The sequence below is a fragment of the Ceratotherium simum genome, chromosome 3 (genome assembly GCF_057802395.1).
Source record: "Ceratotherium simum simum isolate JZ-2026a chromosome 3, ASM5780239v1, whole genome shotgun sequence".
NCBI classification, from domain to species: Eukaryota; Metazoa; Chordata; class Mammalia; order Perissodactyla; family Rhinocerotidae; genus Ceratotherium; species Ceratotherium simum.
In genome coordinates this window covers 52365057-52381076 of record NC_141902.1, presented here as the reverse complement: position 1 = coordinate 52381076, position 16020 = coordinate 52365057, and the positions used below count along the sequence as shown (strand labels likewise).

Sequence of the window (16020 nt, the reverse complement as noted above, 5' to 3'; positions counted from 1 at the left end):
CTTTCTACCTGTTAAAGTTTACTCCCAGATATTTGGTAGTTTTTTGTTCCTGTAATTTCTTCTAACTGGCTGTTTTTTGCATATTGTATCTATTGCATATTGTTTTTTACCTCTTTGCATCTATTAGTTTTCTACCCTGCTACCTTACAGAATTCTTTTATTGTTTATAGTAGTATTTTTCATTGGTTCACTTGGGCTTTCTCAGTATATAATCATATAGTCTGTAAATAGTGATAGTTTTACGTTTACCTGTCCAGTTTTTATAGCTCCAAATTTATTTCTCTAGTTTAATTCTGTTGGCTAGGATCTCAGGCACAATGTTAAATAATAATGATGATAGCTGGCTTCCTTGTCTTATTCCTGACTTTGGAGGGATGCTTTGAATGTAAAGATTATTCTTGCCACAAAATAATAAACTTCATTTTAATAATAATAAACTTTGTTCTGTGATAAAATTCCCTCAGTTCATTTAAAATATGATTCCATTCATAAAGAACATCATAAACTCAAATATCTTCAGGCACTAGCCACTGAGAGGGTGTTCTAAGCTCTACAATCCCTCCATATTTCCAGGTCACTGAGATATCGACTTACTGACAGTTCCTGGGCGAGCTGTCGAATCTTCTGTCTCATTTCATCATAGTCTCCGTACATTCGCTTCCTTACTTTTTCCAAAGTGGCTCTCACCTGTGGCCCACAAAGATGCTAGTTAGAGATCAAGCTATAACGTTTTCATGCGAGATTGCCAAAACTTTCAAGAAACCTAATGAGAGATGGGCCTCATTAAAAAAACAACTTAAGAACAGAACAATTTGGGAAATTAAGGGAGAAGATCACTCCTGATTTCTAGTTAGAAGCCAAGGGAATTATCCCAATAATAATGATAATAATATTAATAATAAATACATATTATGATTATATATAATTATAATTATTAATAAATATTAATTATCCAAATAATAAGTTCTGAAGAAAAAATGGTTTGTTGAAATTCACCTATCACCCTCAAACCACATTTAGGCAAGATTTGCCCCTTTTCCTATCACACATTTTTACAAGTAGAAAATTTTTAACAAGTTGACTGCAAACATGTGGCTAAGAGGACCAAAAACCAAAACACAAAAGCAACTTCTAATTTTCCCGATCTCTGCTCTGACTGCCAAAGAGCAATTAAATGTCAGAATGTAAGGCAGGAAACTATGAGCCTAGAGAGCCCATGAATTTGGAAGTCAGTTCCTCAATAATCACCAGTAATACACAAGGCACGAAATATAACAACAGTCAAGGTGATCCCCAAAACACCTATTTACACAAACACTGTTCAAGTTTCTCCATATGTAGTAGCACATCAAGAAGTAATAAGGCCTTAAAGATTTTTTTAAATAAAAACAAAAGAACCTTACAAACAGTCCCTGGCTCCTCCCTCCTTCTGGTGCCCTTAGGATGGACAAAGACCTCAGGCATCCTCCAACAGAACAGGAAGTCTCAAGGGAGCCCTCTCCAGGGAGGCTCCAGAACTTCTATACAGGAAGGGCTCAAGGCAGCAGTTGGTTAGAATGACCGGTGGCGTGTAGGGGACAGCATGGGGGGACTTAACCTAGAAGCCGTATTTGCATAGCTAGCACATTGTTTTAAATTAGACAGCATGTTTATTAGGGGTGCCGGGATATCGGTGGAGATTTCAGGGGTAGGGAGAGTGAATCAAGACGCCAAGCCTTCCCCAGATGAATTCTAATAACAGAATTCTTTCTTGCCACTAACTACAAATATTTTGGGAAAATGAGGCCAAAAGCACAACTTTTCATTCTGGGCAGGCAGAATGGCTTTCATCTGTGGGCCTGAGTTGGCTCATGTGCTGCTTGCTCACCAGTGGAGTGGGTGGGATCTCGAGCTGGGTGTCAAATACTACAGGAAGTCAACTGGGCCAGAGTCATTCACAGTGAGAGAGGACAAACAATTTCATAAAGAGAGGGACTTGTGTTGTCCCTGAACGAGCAGGCCAGGGATGGATTTGAAGCCAGCTATACAAGGTGGGACCCAGGGGCTGGCCCAGTGGCACAAGCCATTAAGTGTGCGCGCTCCGCGCGCTGGCCTGGGGTTCACTGGTTCGGATCCCCGGCGCGCACCAAAGCACTGTTCGTCAAACCATGCTGTGGCAGTGTCTCATATAAAGTAGAGGAAGACAGGCAGGGATGTTAGCCCAGGGCCAGTCTTCCTCAGCAAAAAGAGGAGGATTGGCAGATGTTAGCTCAGGGCCGATCTTCCTCACAAAAAAAATAAACAAATTAATTAATTAAATAAATAAAAGGTGGGACCTGGAAAATAATTCTCAGTTGCAGGTTACAGTGGAGGGTGGCAATTCAGGTCAGAACCACTCCTACCACCTGGGCACATGTCATCCCTGATTCATGACCAGCCTGAACCTGCTTTCTTTGTCTGGGCCATTTGCAACTCTCCCCTCTGCTTACAAGGTTTACCTCTGGAGCAGTGCCATGTTATCTGGGGCAGTTAAATGAGGAAGGACTAAGTATTTCCATGAGGAAAATATAGGAGACTAGGAATGTTCAAGCTGCTCCTCTACAGGAAAATTAGGAATGAGATACTCTGAATGATTAAAAATTATATATGGAGGGTAGGATGACTGGGGATTTGAAGCTGGTCATTGTCACACATGTCCTGTGTGTTTGTGTATGTATGTAGCTTTTTTGACTTTTCTTCATTTTCTCTGCTAAGCAATTATTATTATTTTTAATCAAGATTACTTTTTATTCCTTATAATTATACAAGTATCCAAATCTTTCAAGACACATTAAAGAAGGTACCCAAAGCATTTATTATTTTTGATATCCGATAAGAGATGTTCTTTTTAAAAACCCATATAAAAGCTGACAACATGACTTGGTGTGTTATCCGCAAACTCACCAAATAAAATGGAGTCACAAAGCTGGAGGTTTTGACCTTAGGGTCACAACCTATACAACCTACACATGATGAAAACAAGCCCAGAGAGAGGAAAAGTTTGGCTGGGCCAAACAGAGCTGCACCTTGAACCAAGGTCCCTGGGGGTACTCCACTGCCCCACACTGCCCCTGCTCCTCACGAGCACTTTCTAATCTACAGATCAGTGTTTGGGGCCCATCAGTGTCAGAGCAGCTCATTTCCTCTCTATCTAATTACTCTGGTTTGGTCAATAGGGGCGTTAGTCAATCTAGGGAGACCAAAAGAACAAAAAAAAAAAAAAATGGAGATAGATAAAAAGAAACGAAAAATTTATAAGGAAATGCTCCAAAATGTTAACTGCTCCAGTTGCATGGTGGAATTATGAGTGATTTTGTTTTCTTCTTCACATATTTTTGTATTTTCCAAATTTTCTCAAAAGAGCATGTAGTTTAAAAGAAATGTGATATTAAATACAAGAAATGGCATTGATTGGCCTGGGTTGGACGAAGTCTATTGTGGTTGACTCCCCAGCATCCATTTCAACCCAAATGAACCAGCCATAGTCGCCCCATTCTCCTTGCCAGTGATGGATTTGGGAATAAGCATGTGACCTAGCCTTGGCCAAGGAGACATAAGGGGAAGTTTAATGGAGAGTCTCTAAAACGTGACCAGAAATGAGGGGCCTCTTTACTTCCTCCAGACACCATCAGGGGCCAGCCCGGTGGCACAAGCGGTTAAGTGCACGTGCTCCGCTGCAGCGGCCCGGGGTTCGCCGGTTCGGATCCCGGGCGCGCACTGACGCACCAGTTGTCAAACCATGCTGTGGCGGCGTCCCATATAAAGTGGAGGAAGATGGGCATGGATGTTAGCCCAGGGCCAGTCTTCCTCAGCAAAAAGAGGAGGATTGGCAGATGTTAGCTCAGGGCCGATCTTCCTCACAAAAAAAAACAAAAAGACCCAGACACCATCATATTTTCAGACGATGCCATGAGCCTGAGGCTGAAGGAGGAGAGAACTAAGGGAAATTCAGAGAAATAGAACCGGAGCCTGGACATGCTCTGCCTGGAGCCCACCTACCCGCATACTTACCCCCATGTAAGACAAATTTCCTTTTTGAGTTGGCTTTTCTATTACTTGCTGCCAAATGCATCCAGATTTATACAGTTGTCCAAACTCACACATTAGGAGTGTCCAATGTAATAAGCAAAACCACTTAAGAGCCTCCATGTCATACGTGGAAGAAGGAAGCCAATTGGTCTCCTGAATCTCCCTACTTAGTAACACCCAGAAGTTCACTCTATATCTCATTGCAGAATTACATCTGTAGATTTACTATTACCATGAAAACATGCAGAAACAATTCCATCTATAATGCTAAGAATTTTTCCATGCCTTATTACGTTTACCTCAATGCTTCCAACTCCACCCTCTTACATGCTACAAAAAAAAGTAAAAACCAGAAAAAAAAAAATCCTTAAATGACTCACATCTTTGATGTAATTCATCTCTTCTTTCAGCTGATTGGTGGACCACCCATACACCACCATTTCCTTCTGCTGATTTTGATCTGATCTTCGCACCACGCCATAGACAACGCCCTGAGGAAGTTTCCTGGTTGGTTCTCCATTGCTTAGGTCAGGATACTAAAAGAAGGTAGGAAAAGAGAAAAGAATAATGACTCTTTAGGCCTCGTGGAAACAGCCGTAATAACAAGCCCACTGTATATGGCTTTGAAGGTTGTGCCCAGCACTGAGGTGCCTGGCAGCAGAGAAAGAGGCCGGGAGAAACCCAGTCTGGTCTCTGCTCACCAAGTTGCACCTGGCATGGGCGGAGCTTGCCTTCACCCTGGAGGAAGAGCACCTTTCTCTAATTTCTACCAAAGCCCTGTCCACCCACCTAGTAGTGCATCTGCAGGGCCCCATCTCCCCAGAGGGGGTGCCTTCTTCCAGTTCTCACAAAAGTGCCAGAGGGACTGGTGTTGTCCCTGATAACAACAGCGGGTGTCTGAATTTGCACATTCTTGGTAATGCTGTTTCTCCCCTTATACCCGTTCCTCTGTCTGCTTTCAATCCCATCACTAAAGATGTGGCCTGAAATGCACGAGGTTGAGATACTCAGCAGAAGAATGTTGGCGGCCACCTGGCAGCCAAATTGTCCTCTACAGTTAGGACTGACCCTGTGGCCAGCTCAGAGGAAAGGAGGTGGGGTAAGTACACAGCCTGTTGGGACCATTCATAAAATATTTCTGAAAAGCCAGCAGGGGCAGTGTGTCTTTTCTCCAAAAGAATCTTCCTGCTCCTTAATTCCTTCAGTTAAAGCTTGATCACTGTAGAAATGAAAATAACCCTGGGAAGGGGGAACCTGTCCAAGACCTAACACACCTTACAGAATGAAGGCTCAAGAAGCAGGAGAAAGGGAAATTGAGATTTGCTGAGCAGCTACTATAAGCTAGAAATGCATCTTAGCATGTTTAATCTTCACAACCACTCTGTGACACAGTGATGTCCTCTCCACTTTATAGCTAAGGAAACTGCAGCTCAGAGAGGTTAAGTAACATGCTGATAGTCACATATCTAGATTCAAGCCCAATTCTGTTGACACTAAGTATACCTCCCCATACTGCAGGCTTTGTTAGGGGTAGAGGGACAGAGTAGGGGCCTCTACAACATAGAAGGGAAGGGGCAAGAAAAAAATTAAGACCAGGGACTGAGACTTCATAGACAAACTAGCCTATGCCCAATTTTCCCTGGGGCTGACTCTAGTACCTCAACAATCACAGTACAGAAGCCTGAATTCCGTAACAGCAACTCTACTCTCCCACGGTTTTTAAACCACCTTTGCACAACTTTCTTCCACGTACTCGTAAAATATGTTTGACCAAAAAAACCTGTAATTTGCTGTTAAAAATCATTCATTTGTGGCAGAATAATAAATACTTTATGATCCCACTCATTCAAATCTTATAAAAGCAGAGAAAAGTCTAGAAAGATACATGACAAATTATCAACAGTAATGACCTCCAAGGAGGGCACAGTGGGATGGGGCAGGGGTGCTGGAGAACAGGATGACTTCCAATTTTTCCTCTATACCCTTTTGTATTGGTTGTCTGTTTACAATGTGAGCTTTTTTAAGAAGTAAGAAAACAAAACATCCCTTGCTTCCCACCTTTCTGCACATACTTGGGAAGAGATGGGATATGAGGGGCTGTGACACATTTGCTTCCAGAAAATGCTGCCACTTGAGTCCCTCACACTTGGCTCCCGGAGGCACTGAAGCACCTCTTGAAATTCGTATATAAGTTTAGGTGAATGGGCTGTGAAATGGCTCTGGGTGGAGTGACAGCTGGGATTAAATATCCCTGATTTACTAGACATACAATTAGGAAGAGGAAAAGCTCTAAGGAAACTCCCCACATACCAGGAAACAAAAACATGCTCTTTCAGTTAGAACTCCACCCAGTTCCTGAAAAACAAGCTGAAGACAACACAATGCTTTGGTGAAATGCATTTCTGCAAAGCAAACGCTTTCACAGGTGGACTGGCTTGCAGGAAAAGGCTCAGGTGGCCAGATACAGAGGACTCAGCCTCCCTGCCCACTCTGGGAGAAGAGGACCACCACCAATGGAGGAAAACACTCACAACACCAAGGACAACGAGCTCTGTGAAACACTGAGGTGGCAGATCTAAACGTTATGCACATGGAAAGATATCGAAGATTGGTTGAGTGAAAAATAGTCGTTTTCATATTCCCATTTTGTGTTTTAAAAATGTGTGTTTGTGTGTATACAACATCTAGAAAGATGGAATCCAAGCCTTTAATGCCAGTTTCCTCAGTAAAACGGGATTTCATTTTTTCTTTTATGCTCTTTTGTACTCTGATGTTTTTTGGCCAAAAAAAAAGGCATTATTTTTTAATTAATAATTCTTATTTCAATTTCCAAAAAACTAAAACTAAAAATTATTAAAAAGTTAGGGTCTAAATGAAAGACCCACAAGGAAGGGCCCAGCACAGGACTCTGCTCAGGAGCAGCGCCATCAGCGTGGGCCACTCCACAAGGAGAGGATTCCGAGGCAGCGTGAGGAGCTGCCAGACTGTGACAGGGAAAGGGGAGGAACGTTTATGAAGAAAGAGAAGGGGGAAAATATTTGTTGTCTAGCCATTTGATATACAATATTTTCTTTAATCCTCACAAATTACCCTACTCCGCAAATATTATAAGTTCTTCCAAGGTGACAGCATTCAACTCTACGTCCTTCCAAATGTGAGCTCTTTCCTTGACTACAATGCCTTCAAAAGAGCTGACAGTCAGGAGAGGAACTGAACTCATATCTCCATGTGGCAGCCCAGACCTCAGAGGCCAAGAAGCCAAGAGCCTGGCCCTCGGGTCCAGGGCCATTGGGAAGAGGTGGGCCCAGGATGGGGAGGCTCTTCCCCAGCCTCCTGTGATCCATCTCCCCCTCAGCCCCCACCCCATTCCAGCCTCACCACCTCCTTTCTATTCCTTTATCAGCCAACCTCCTTCTTGCCTCAGGGCATTACACAGGCTATTCCCTCTGCCTGCAGTGCCCACTGCTGGGTGGAAATGTCTCTCACTCAAGGACATCTTCACTGACCCTTCAGACTGGTTAGGTCACCACAACACTCACCCAACCATAATGGAGTGACTACTAGTATCGTTATATCTGTAAGGCCTGCTCCCCTATCAACTGGAAGTTCCAAGAAGTCTAGGGCCTTGTTTGTCTTCTTTCTCACTAAAATCTCCAGCATCTAACAGTGATTGACAGGCAATGAGTTTCTCACAAACATTTGCTGAATGAATAGGGAGCTTCAGAAGTTGGCAGAGGTTCTGGGGAATTACCCCGAGTATGTAAATATGATCCAGCTAAAGAGAGCAAGCTTTGTTCCTCTTAGATGGAGGGATAGGGAGCTGATGTTTGCCCCAATCATAAACTCTATGTCCAGAAAAGGTGCAAAGGAGCCGAGACTGCTATCGTTTTCACAAAATGTCAGTATACTTTTGTTCCAAAACTGGAGAACACAGAACAAAACGAGAAGAGCTGATACATTTGGCACCATGTGGCTGAATTTTTCTCCTCTCATATCCTTTAAAACATCTCCCTATAAGATAAATACTAATTTTTAGGCATGATAATAGCATTGTGATTATATTGAGAAATAGTCTTTATCTTTTAGAGAAACACGCTTAAATATTTATGACATCTGGGATACAAGGTGGAGGAAGTGGCTGGGGGTGTAGACGAGCGAGGGTTGAGGGTGGTTGGGGCCAGGTGAAGGGTCAATGATTCATTACATGATTCAGTCTCCTTTTGTAAATGTTTGAAATTCCCCACAATTAAAAAGTTCTTTTAAACTTCTTTACAATGCTGCTTGGTATTAAAAAATCAAATTTTAAAAAATGTACACTAGGCCTATTAAAGGTTCCTAGGCATGAAACAACACTAGGCAAAACACCTTGAAAACAAAAACCCTAATAAATGCATAGAAAGGAAAAAGAGACAACCCACTCAAAGACCATCCCATAATCCCTACATGAAATGCAGCAGAATTAACAACAGGCATAAACAGAGAGAATCTCTCAGTTAAACTGTTCCCTGGGATGTATTCATCGCTTAAAATTTACTTACAGGTTCACGCTGTGGCTGTTTCCCTAAAGATATATTTAGTGGCAAATGCCTTGGAAACAAGGAGAAACTACAGAACAATAACTCAGCCTAAATTCCCGCTGTAAGGGTTTTACTGCCATTGGAGAGTTAGCATACGTGGCCAGTGATAGGTGACTATACATTTTCCAAATCCTAAATCAGAATATATGATTTTACCATGAGATAAGCTCTACAGAGGCAGAGATTGTATCTGCTGTATTCACTGCTCTGTCCCCGATACTCAGCATAAATAGATGCTCAATAAATACATTTTGCAGGAAAGAAGAAAGACAGGATATTTGGAATTGGGTCTATTCCAGAACATTTGGAGTACGTGGTGACCCTAAACACTGAGGATCGATCTGTACAAAGGAAGAAAATCCCTTGGTCAGGAAGGGCTCTCGGGGAATAAATAACAGCAGAAACCCAGTTTAACATAAATCAAAACTGACAGTGGTAGACCACCAAAGCCAGCCTCCCGCCCCAGAGGCCAGGATGGGCAGCTGGTCACACAACCGGCTGCCAATATGACTTAGATGGACCATAACATGAATCGAATGACTTGCAAACTAGAAGCCAAGTTATTTCCAAAACTTCTTGCTTTGGCTCTCTTCTTCCAGCCAGAGGGCAGCAGCTGACCCAGGGACTGCTGAGCGCTGGGCCACGGGGCATCCTACCCATCTCCGGGCAGAGGACGTCACTGTCAGGAATGTGCTCTGACCTGTCTGACCTGTGTGTCCACCTTAGCAAATTACTGGTCCCTGGTCATTACTCACACTTGACATTGTTCTGTCTTCTTGTGACACAGTGAATTTTAGTGCTGAGCCTGAAGGGTCTCTTCACGGCCTGGGAGAGAAATAGAAAGGGGATAGGCAGCCCCGTCTCCTCAGAGAAATGGAAACTTTGGCTTATTAAGATATTTGTTATTTCTGACTACCCCACAGACTAAATAGAGACCACTTTTTAACTACAGTGATGCTTGGAAAAAGACCAATCACTTTGAATGCTTAAAGATGAGAAGGAAAAGAAAAACTTCTAACCAAGTAGAAAACCCAAAGAGAGTATAGTTCTAATGACAGTATCCTTAAGGGAGGGATACTGTAAAGTAATATCTTTCAGAAGATATTACTTTACAGAGCTTCTAAGCAGACAATAGCTGCTTACGCCTAACAACCCCACAGAAAAAGAGAAGAATGTCTCGGAAAAAAAATCAGGAACTGCTTTTCTGGAACCCAGAGGTACAGCACACACCTTAGGTAACCTTGACTGATAAAATGTAAATATCCTAACCAGACTTTCCCTGATAGGAGAACGTATGCAAGATGACATTCCCGTGGCAACACAGCCACGTCACAGACCCGAAAGGGAATTGCAAATCCACTATGTACTAGCTCAGTGGCCTTGTGTAAGTTATTTACTTCACTGGGCTGCAGGGTCCTGAGCAGTGAAATGGAGATAACCACCAATTTCACAAGGTCATTCTAAGGAAGGCACACAGTAATATACATAAAACACCTAGTATGCTGCTGGGCATACTGGTAGACACCGGTAAATTCTATTATTACTAGTGGTGTGGTGTCCTTATGTTTCTGAGTATCTGGGTTCCTACTAAACTCCACACGTTTGTCTGGATGCTTCTGTCTGTCCATCTACCTCTCTCTTCTCGGGTCTTTTTGCTGTTCCCGTCACAGTCATCAGATTTGCTCTGACAGTGAAATGCTCACCCCTAAACTGGCCTTGGTTTCTCTTCATCAGGAGAGAATCACAAAGTCTCAGAAGGTTAGGAAAACAGAAAACAGTTGTCCAGTCCAGTGGGTTAGTAAACAATATCCCAGCCCCTCCTCAGTGTCTGATAAGGTTGTGGGTGGAGGGGTGGAGAGACGGCTGGGGCAGCCAACACAGCCCAGACCTTCTCTGAAACCACAGCCACAGCCACTGCACTGTCACTGTTTTACCAATGCTACTTTCATATATATATTCGTTTGAATAAAGAGTTCCACAGCTAAAGAAATTTGGAAAAAAGCTGGCTCCAGGCTAACATTTCCATTTGCTAGAAGATGAAACTGAGGCCCCTAGAGATGACTTGACTGGTCAGTGAGGGAGCCAGGACTAGAACCTAGGCCTCTTCCCATCCTCCCGGGGCTGCTATCTCTGAGAGGCACAGAGTCCTGCACGCTATCACCCGCCCTGCTCTGAATCATGGCAGCACACTCCTGCACCTGGCAACAGCCCCTGATGTTGTATAAACAGTCACGCCAAGGACGAGAACTCAGCAGGCTTATTCATCCAGGGCTTTTAAGGGAAAGCAGACTATAAAACCAAATGGCAAGGGTTTCCTCCTTTGAAACATTTCACTGGGCTATGAAAGTTCGCGACTTTTCACATATACACATGTATCTGTTCTCCTTCACTCAGAGTTCTCCAAGGTCTAGAGAAAAACAGTTTCTTTAAAAACACAGGTCACTAAAGGACATCTGTGATGGTGGGACATTAACAGCTATTGAAAATATTTTCTGCTACAAGCTACTTTGTCAATTTGCAAAAGACTCCACCATCACACAGACTCAGCATAAGCAGAGCTCAGATCATCTTCTCTCAAGTTCAACTATGCAGTAAGACCCCAATTCAACATGATAAATCTGTCATAGCTGGTGTTGGTTCTGTCTCTTATTGTGTGTGTGTGTATGTGTGTGTGCGTGTGCACAAGCACGTGCATGCACCTAAGAATACACTGCATATAGATTTGGATAAGAAAATGGATACATATATTCATGAAGTTCTTTGAAAATTATAAGGGTTTAATTTCAAAATTACCCACTACCAATTTTAATTTTAATGTTCAATTTTATAAACACTATATTCCACATTTATCAATTTCTCAACATGAAATTTGTGCCCACAAACTAATCAGCATTTCCTCTCCCATATTATTAATGATTTTTAATATATAAATAAAAGTGCATGGCTAATTCATCTGAGCTGTTGATACAATTTAAGGTGATATTCTATAAAGAAACTGGGTATGGGTTGAATTGTGTCCTGCAAATAAAGATATGTTGGAGTCCTAACCCCCAGTGTCTCAAAATTTGGCCTTATTTGGAGATAGGGTCAAGTTAAAATGAGGTCATTAGAGTGGGCCCTAATCCTATATGATTGGCCCTAACCCTATATATGTCTTTATCAAAAGGGGAAAATTTGGGTACAGAGACAAACACACACACAGGGAGAACACCATGTGAAGACTGGAGTGATGCTGCCATGAGCCAAGGATTGCCCAGAGCCACCAGAAGCTGGAAGAGGCAAGGCAGGATTCCTCCCTAAAGCCCTCAGAGAGAGCATGGCCCTGCGCACATCTTAATCTCAGACTTCCAGCCTCCAAAACCGTGAGACAATAAACTTTTGTTGTTTAAGCCACCCAGTTTGTGGAACTTTGTTGTGGCAGCCCTAGGAAACTAATACAAAACTGAGTCATCATACCCAACAGTCATTCACTAAGCATCTACTATGTGCAAAGCAGAACACGAGGCTCTAGGGAGACCAAAAGACACCACCTCATTTCTACATGTGTGTTACATGCATAAGTGTATGCTGTACACAAATTTTGCAGAAATATGTGCACACACATGTGGAGTTCTTAGCAGCAGATGGCTAGGTGCCACGTGAGAGGGGGCAGCCTGGGTGTCCTGTAGTTCAGAGAGGGGATGATCGCTGTGCCAGTCAGGGCAGGTCTCAGGGGAAGCGGGTCTTCAGTAGGGCCTTGAGGGACAGGGAAGACTTGCATAAACTGCGAGACAGCTGGGGAGAGACTCCAGGCCTGGGCGAGGGCCTTGGCAAGGGTTCTGAGGAGGAAGTAGGTGCCACACGTTTGGGAGATAAGTGAACCAGTCTAGTGAGGGCAGACCAAGCAGAACAAAAAAAAAGGAGATATTATTGAGTCGGTTTTAGTTGGGCTGAGTAGTCACCCAAAAGGAACTAGCCAACAGGGTCTGAGTCCTGCAGTCCAGCCAGTCGTGCCACACTGGAACCAAATTAAAATACCAATACTTTGGCATTCATTTTCTTACAAAAAACTAGTTATTTTATTTAAAAGGAGAGATATGATCATAATCTTCTTCTACCCTTTGTCCTCATTTGCCATTTCATCTGAGAGAGGGCCAAGGCCCAGGACTGAATCTCTCAGGTAGGCTGTTTGAGGAAGAAGGTTCTAGTAAAAATGAATTATCCCAGAGAAGGAGGGGTCTCTTAGAGAGGTCTCTAAGAGAGAAGGGGTTTGACTCTGGAGGAAATAAGAGGAGAGGGGCAGAAGGAATCTGCTTGGGGAAGGGGGGGTCAGACTCCAGTGAAGGGCAGGGAATGGGGGGCAGGCACCTGCCTCCCCCATCCCTCCCCTCTCTCCCCCTCAAACTCTCACACACCCTCCTCGTGTTCCCCCTAATGTCCCTGCCCCATTTCCAAGATACCTCCATCAGGGTCCCCTGGAAGCAGATAGGACCCAAATGGCTCTGAGGGAAATACACATGATGAACAAATATAAGAAAGACACTCGTTCTCACTGGTCATCAGGAAATGGGATGTAAGATGCCTGGGGATTCTTGTTCCAATCAGGTCAGAACATTTTCTAAATGAGTACCTATGTTCCATTCAAAATTTTAATGCAGCCTAAAACTTTCTGGGTATGTCTGCTCACGTAAATGATCCAGATTTTATATTTTTAAATACTAAAATAACGGTAATACACCAATAAAATATCTGTATTCTGTATATAAAGTAAAAATACCACCACGTAGAGAACACTGAAAACTGACACGGCCACGCATAGGACAGGGCTCAGGAGAGCAGAGCTGATGTGTGGGGTAAGCATCCTCCCCAGAGAGCCAGCTCCAAGTCCTGTAAGGATGCGTTCTCTCAGCTAAGGTCTGTGCAGAGAGAGGAGGCAAGGCCTGGGGGTAGCGGTAGAGGATGCTCAGATTTATGGAGAAGGACATAATAACATCAAAGAAAGATGCAGCAGGCACAGCCCAAGAGGAAGGAGGAGAGGTAGTTTCAGGAAGGGGAATGACTCCAAGAGGGTCCAAGGGAGAAAAGCAAAGAACAAGGGCTACTGGGTTTGGCATTCAAAGGGAAGTGATTTGGAATTTAGTCACTGCCTCTCTGATCAATATTATAAACCAGACACTGTGGGGGGTCCTTTGCCTATATTAGCTCATTTACTCTTTGCAACCAGGCATTATTGTGCCTACTTTAAAGATGAGGAAACTGAGTAGCAGAGAAACTAAACATGGGAGCTCATCTGTGGCCTGCAGAAAGCAGTCCCAGGCAGCTGACATCTTCTGTAAGAGAAACACTAAAAGGAGCAGGCAGCCAAGTCATCTGCCTTAGGGGCAGGAAGCCTCCCACATCCACCCCAGGAACCCAGGACTCCAGAAAAAGACGCTGCCTCTGTTGTAACTGCCTCCAGAGGCCTCCAAACACACCATCACGAAGCTGGGCACACTATACCATTTGCCACACCCCTTCACCGTGAGTAATTCCTCTCCCCAATGATTTGGGAACGGTGGACAGAAGAATGGCCCAACTGGCAGTGGCGTGTACCTGTGGCCAGCTGCCCTGTGGCATCCCAGGTCCTCAATATACTAAGCATCTTCCTTCCATGACTGTGTCAAAGAATAAGGCCCAGCCCTCCCCTCAGTCGGCTGCAGTTCTAATAGGGCCCTGGACATTTTCCGAGAAGTTTTGCTTCATCAGAAGCCAATCAGGCCATTAACATCTTCCTGCTTCCACATCTGAGCCAACCTTCCACATCTGTGCAACCTCCCGGCCTTTGCACACCACAGACTCCCTCCAAAGGAACCAAAGTCATCTCACTAGGGAGGGTCATCCAAAGGTCTTGGCACCTTGCAATTGTGCGGGCTACGATGTTGCAGGGAGTGGCAGCCACGCTGAAGGCGCATCAGAGGAGGTGGCCCTCGCCTGGCCTGTGGCTCCCAGTGACTCAAGCCCAGGAACCCAGCCAAGATATGGTGACGCAATCACCCAGAACAGCCTCAGTTACCACCAGTACCTTCAAGTGTGGCCACCACCCAAGGACTTCAGTCCTGGGGAAACAGTTGGCCCCACCTCCTCCTCTCTACTCCAATTCTTCTGCAATGAGTCACCAACATGTCACAGATGGGCACTCAGGCTGCACACCTGGTCCACCCAGTGTGAGGAGCATCATGGCACATAATCTGCCCCCGCGGTTTTGCCCTGTGCTCCTCCCAGCCCTGGGGTTCTCAGGCACCCGCAGGAGGGTGCCAGGCAGAATGGGAGGACTTTGGCCACCAGCGCCACTTCTGCCTGGATTATATAGGAGGGTTCAGGATGACATTTTGATTTAAAAAAAAGAAAAGGTCCTATTGCTTTAAAATGTTTGAAAAGTACTGTTCAAAACAAATAGGCAAATTGGTACAGAATTTGGTTACCAACTCCCGCTTGACACAGAATACATTCGCCTCTTTCTTCGGGTCTTCTTTAGCGGTGACATGCCCCCCAGCGCCTCACAGCACCACTGTCAGCATCAGAAACCCTCACAAACATCTCCCAGGCGTTCTGCATGGGTCTAACTCCAACAGACCCAATCCCACTTCCTCCATCCTGCATACAGGGACAGCCACCAAGGCCCCTGCCCTGTCACGCCAGCTTGTGTCCCCTCTTCAAGAAGCACTCCTTCTCATTCCCTGTGTGCTAAGCTGCCCACGTGCCCCTGGACACAGCCTAGGCCCACTTCTCTGATCAACCTATCAGCTCCAAAAGGGACAGCCAGGGAGGGGAGCAGAGGCAGGAGGGGACACCCTCACAGCAACACAGGGCCCCTCTCAATCCTGGTCAGCAACAGGGGTCCAGCGGCTGAAGCCTGACCACTTCCGCTCTCTTTTCTTGGTTATGAGCTTTTTTACTCCCAAACTTTTTCTTTGGAGGATGTCCAAAGCTACAGAGAAACTGAAAAAATAGTTCAACTGCATAACCAAAGTACCACTATCACAAGTAAGAAAAGTAATATTTATTTAATAATAACCAATATAGTGAATAAATATTATATTAAATATATTAGGTATTCAATAATATCTAATATCTAATAATATACAATTATCCCAATGTATCTTTTATACACTTTTTTGATCCAGGATCTAATCAAGATTCACCCATTTGGGGCTGGCCTGGTGGCGCAAGCGGTTAAGTGCGTGCCCTCCACTGCGGCGGCCCAGGGTTCGCCGGTTCGGATCCTGGGCACACACCGATGCACCACTTGGCAAGCCATACTGTGGCAGCGTCCCATAAAAAGTGGAGGAAGATGGGCACGGATGTTAGCCCACGGCCAGTCTTCCTCAGCAAAAAACGAGGATTGGCAGATGTTAGCACAGGGCTGATCTTCCTCACA

At 44.4% G+C, this 16020-nt stretch overlaps 1 protein-coding gene across 2 annotated transcripts in view; it reads right to left on the bottom strand.

Moving 5' to 3' along the window:
• MYZAP (myocardial zonula adherens protein) overlaps positions 1–16020 on the bottom strand; it is a 90694-nt gene that overhangs the window by 61087 nt on the left and 13587 nt on the right. For both annotated transcript variants that reach the window (XM_004421619.3, XM_014780762.2), the window contains exons 3-4: positions 4428–4583; positions 595–687 (exon numbers count right to left, since the gene is read on the bottom strand). In XM_004421619.3, coding sequence (XP_004421676.1) covers positions 595–687; positions 4428–4583 — 249 coding nt within the window. The remainder of the gene's footprint in view (positions 1–594; positions 688–4427; positions 4584–16020) is intronic.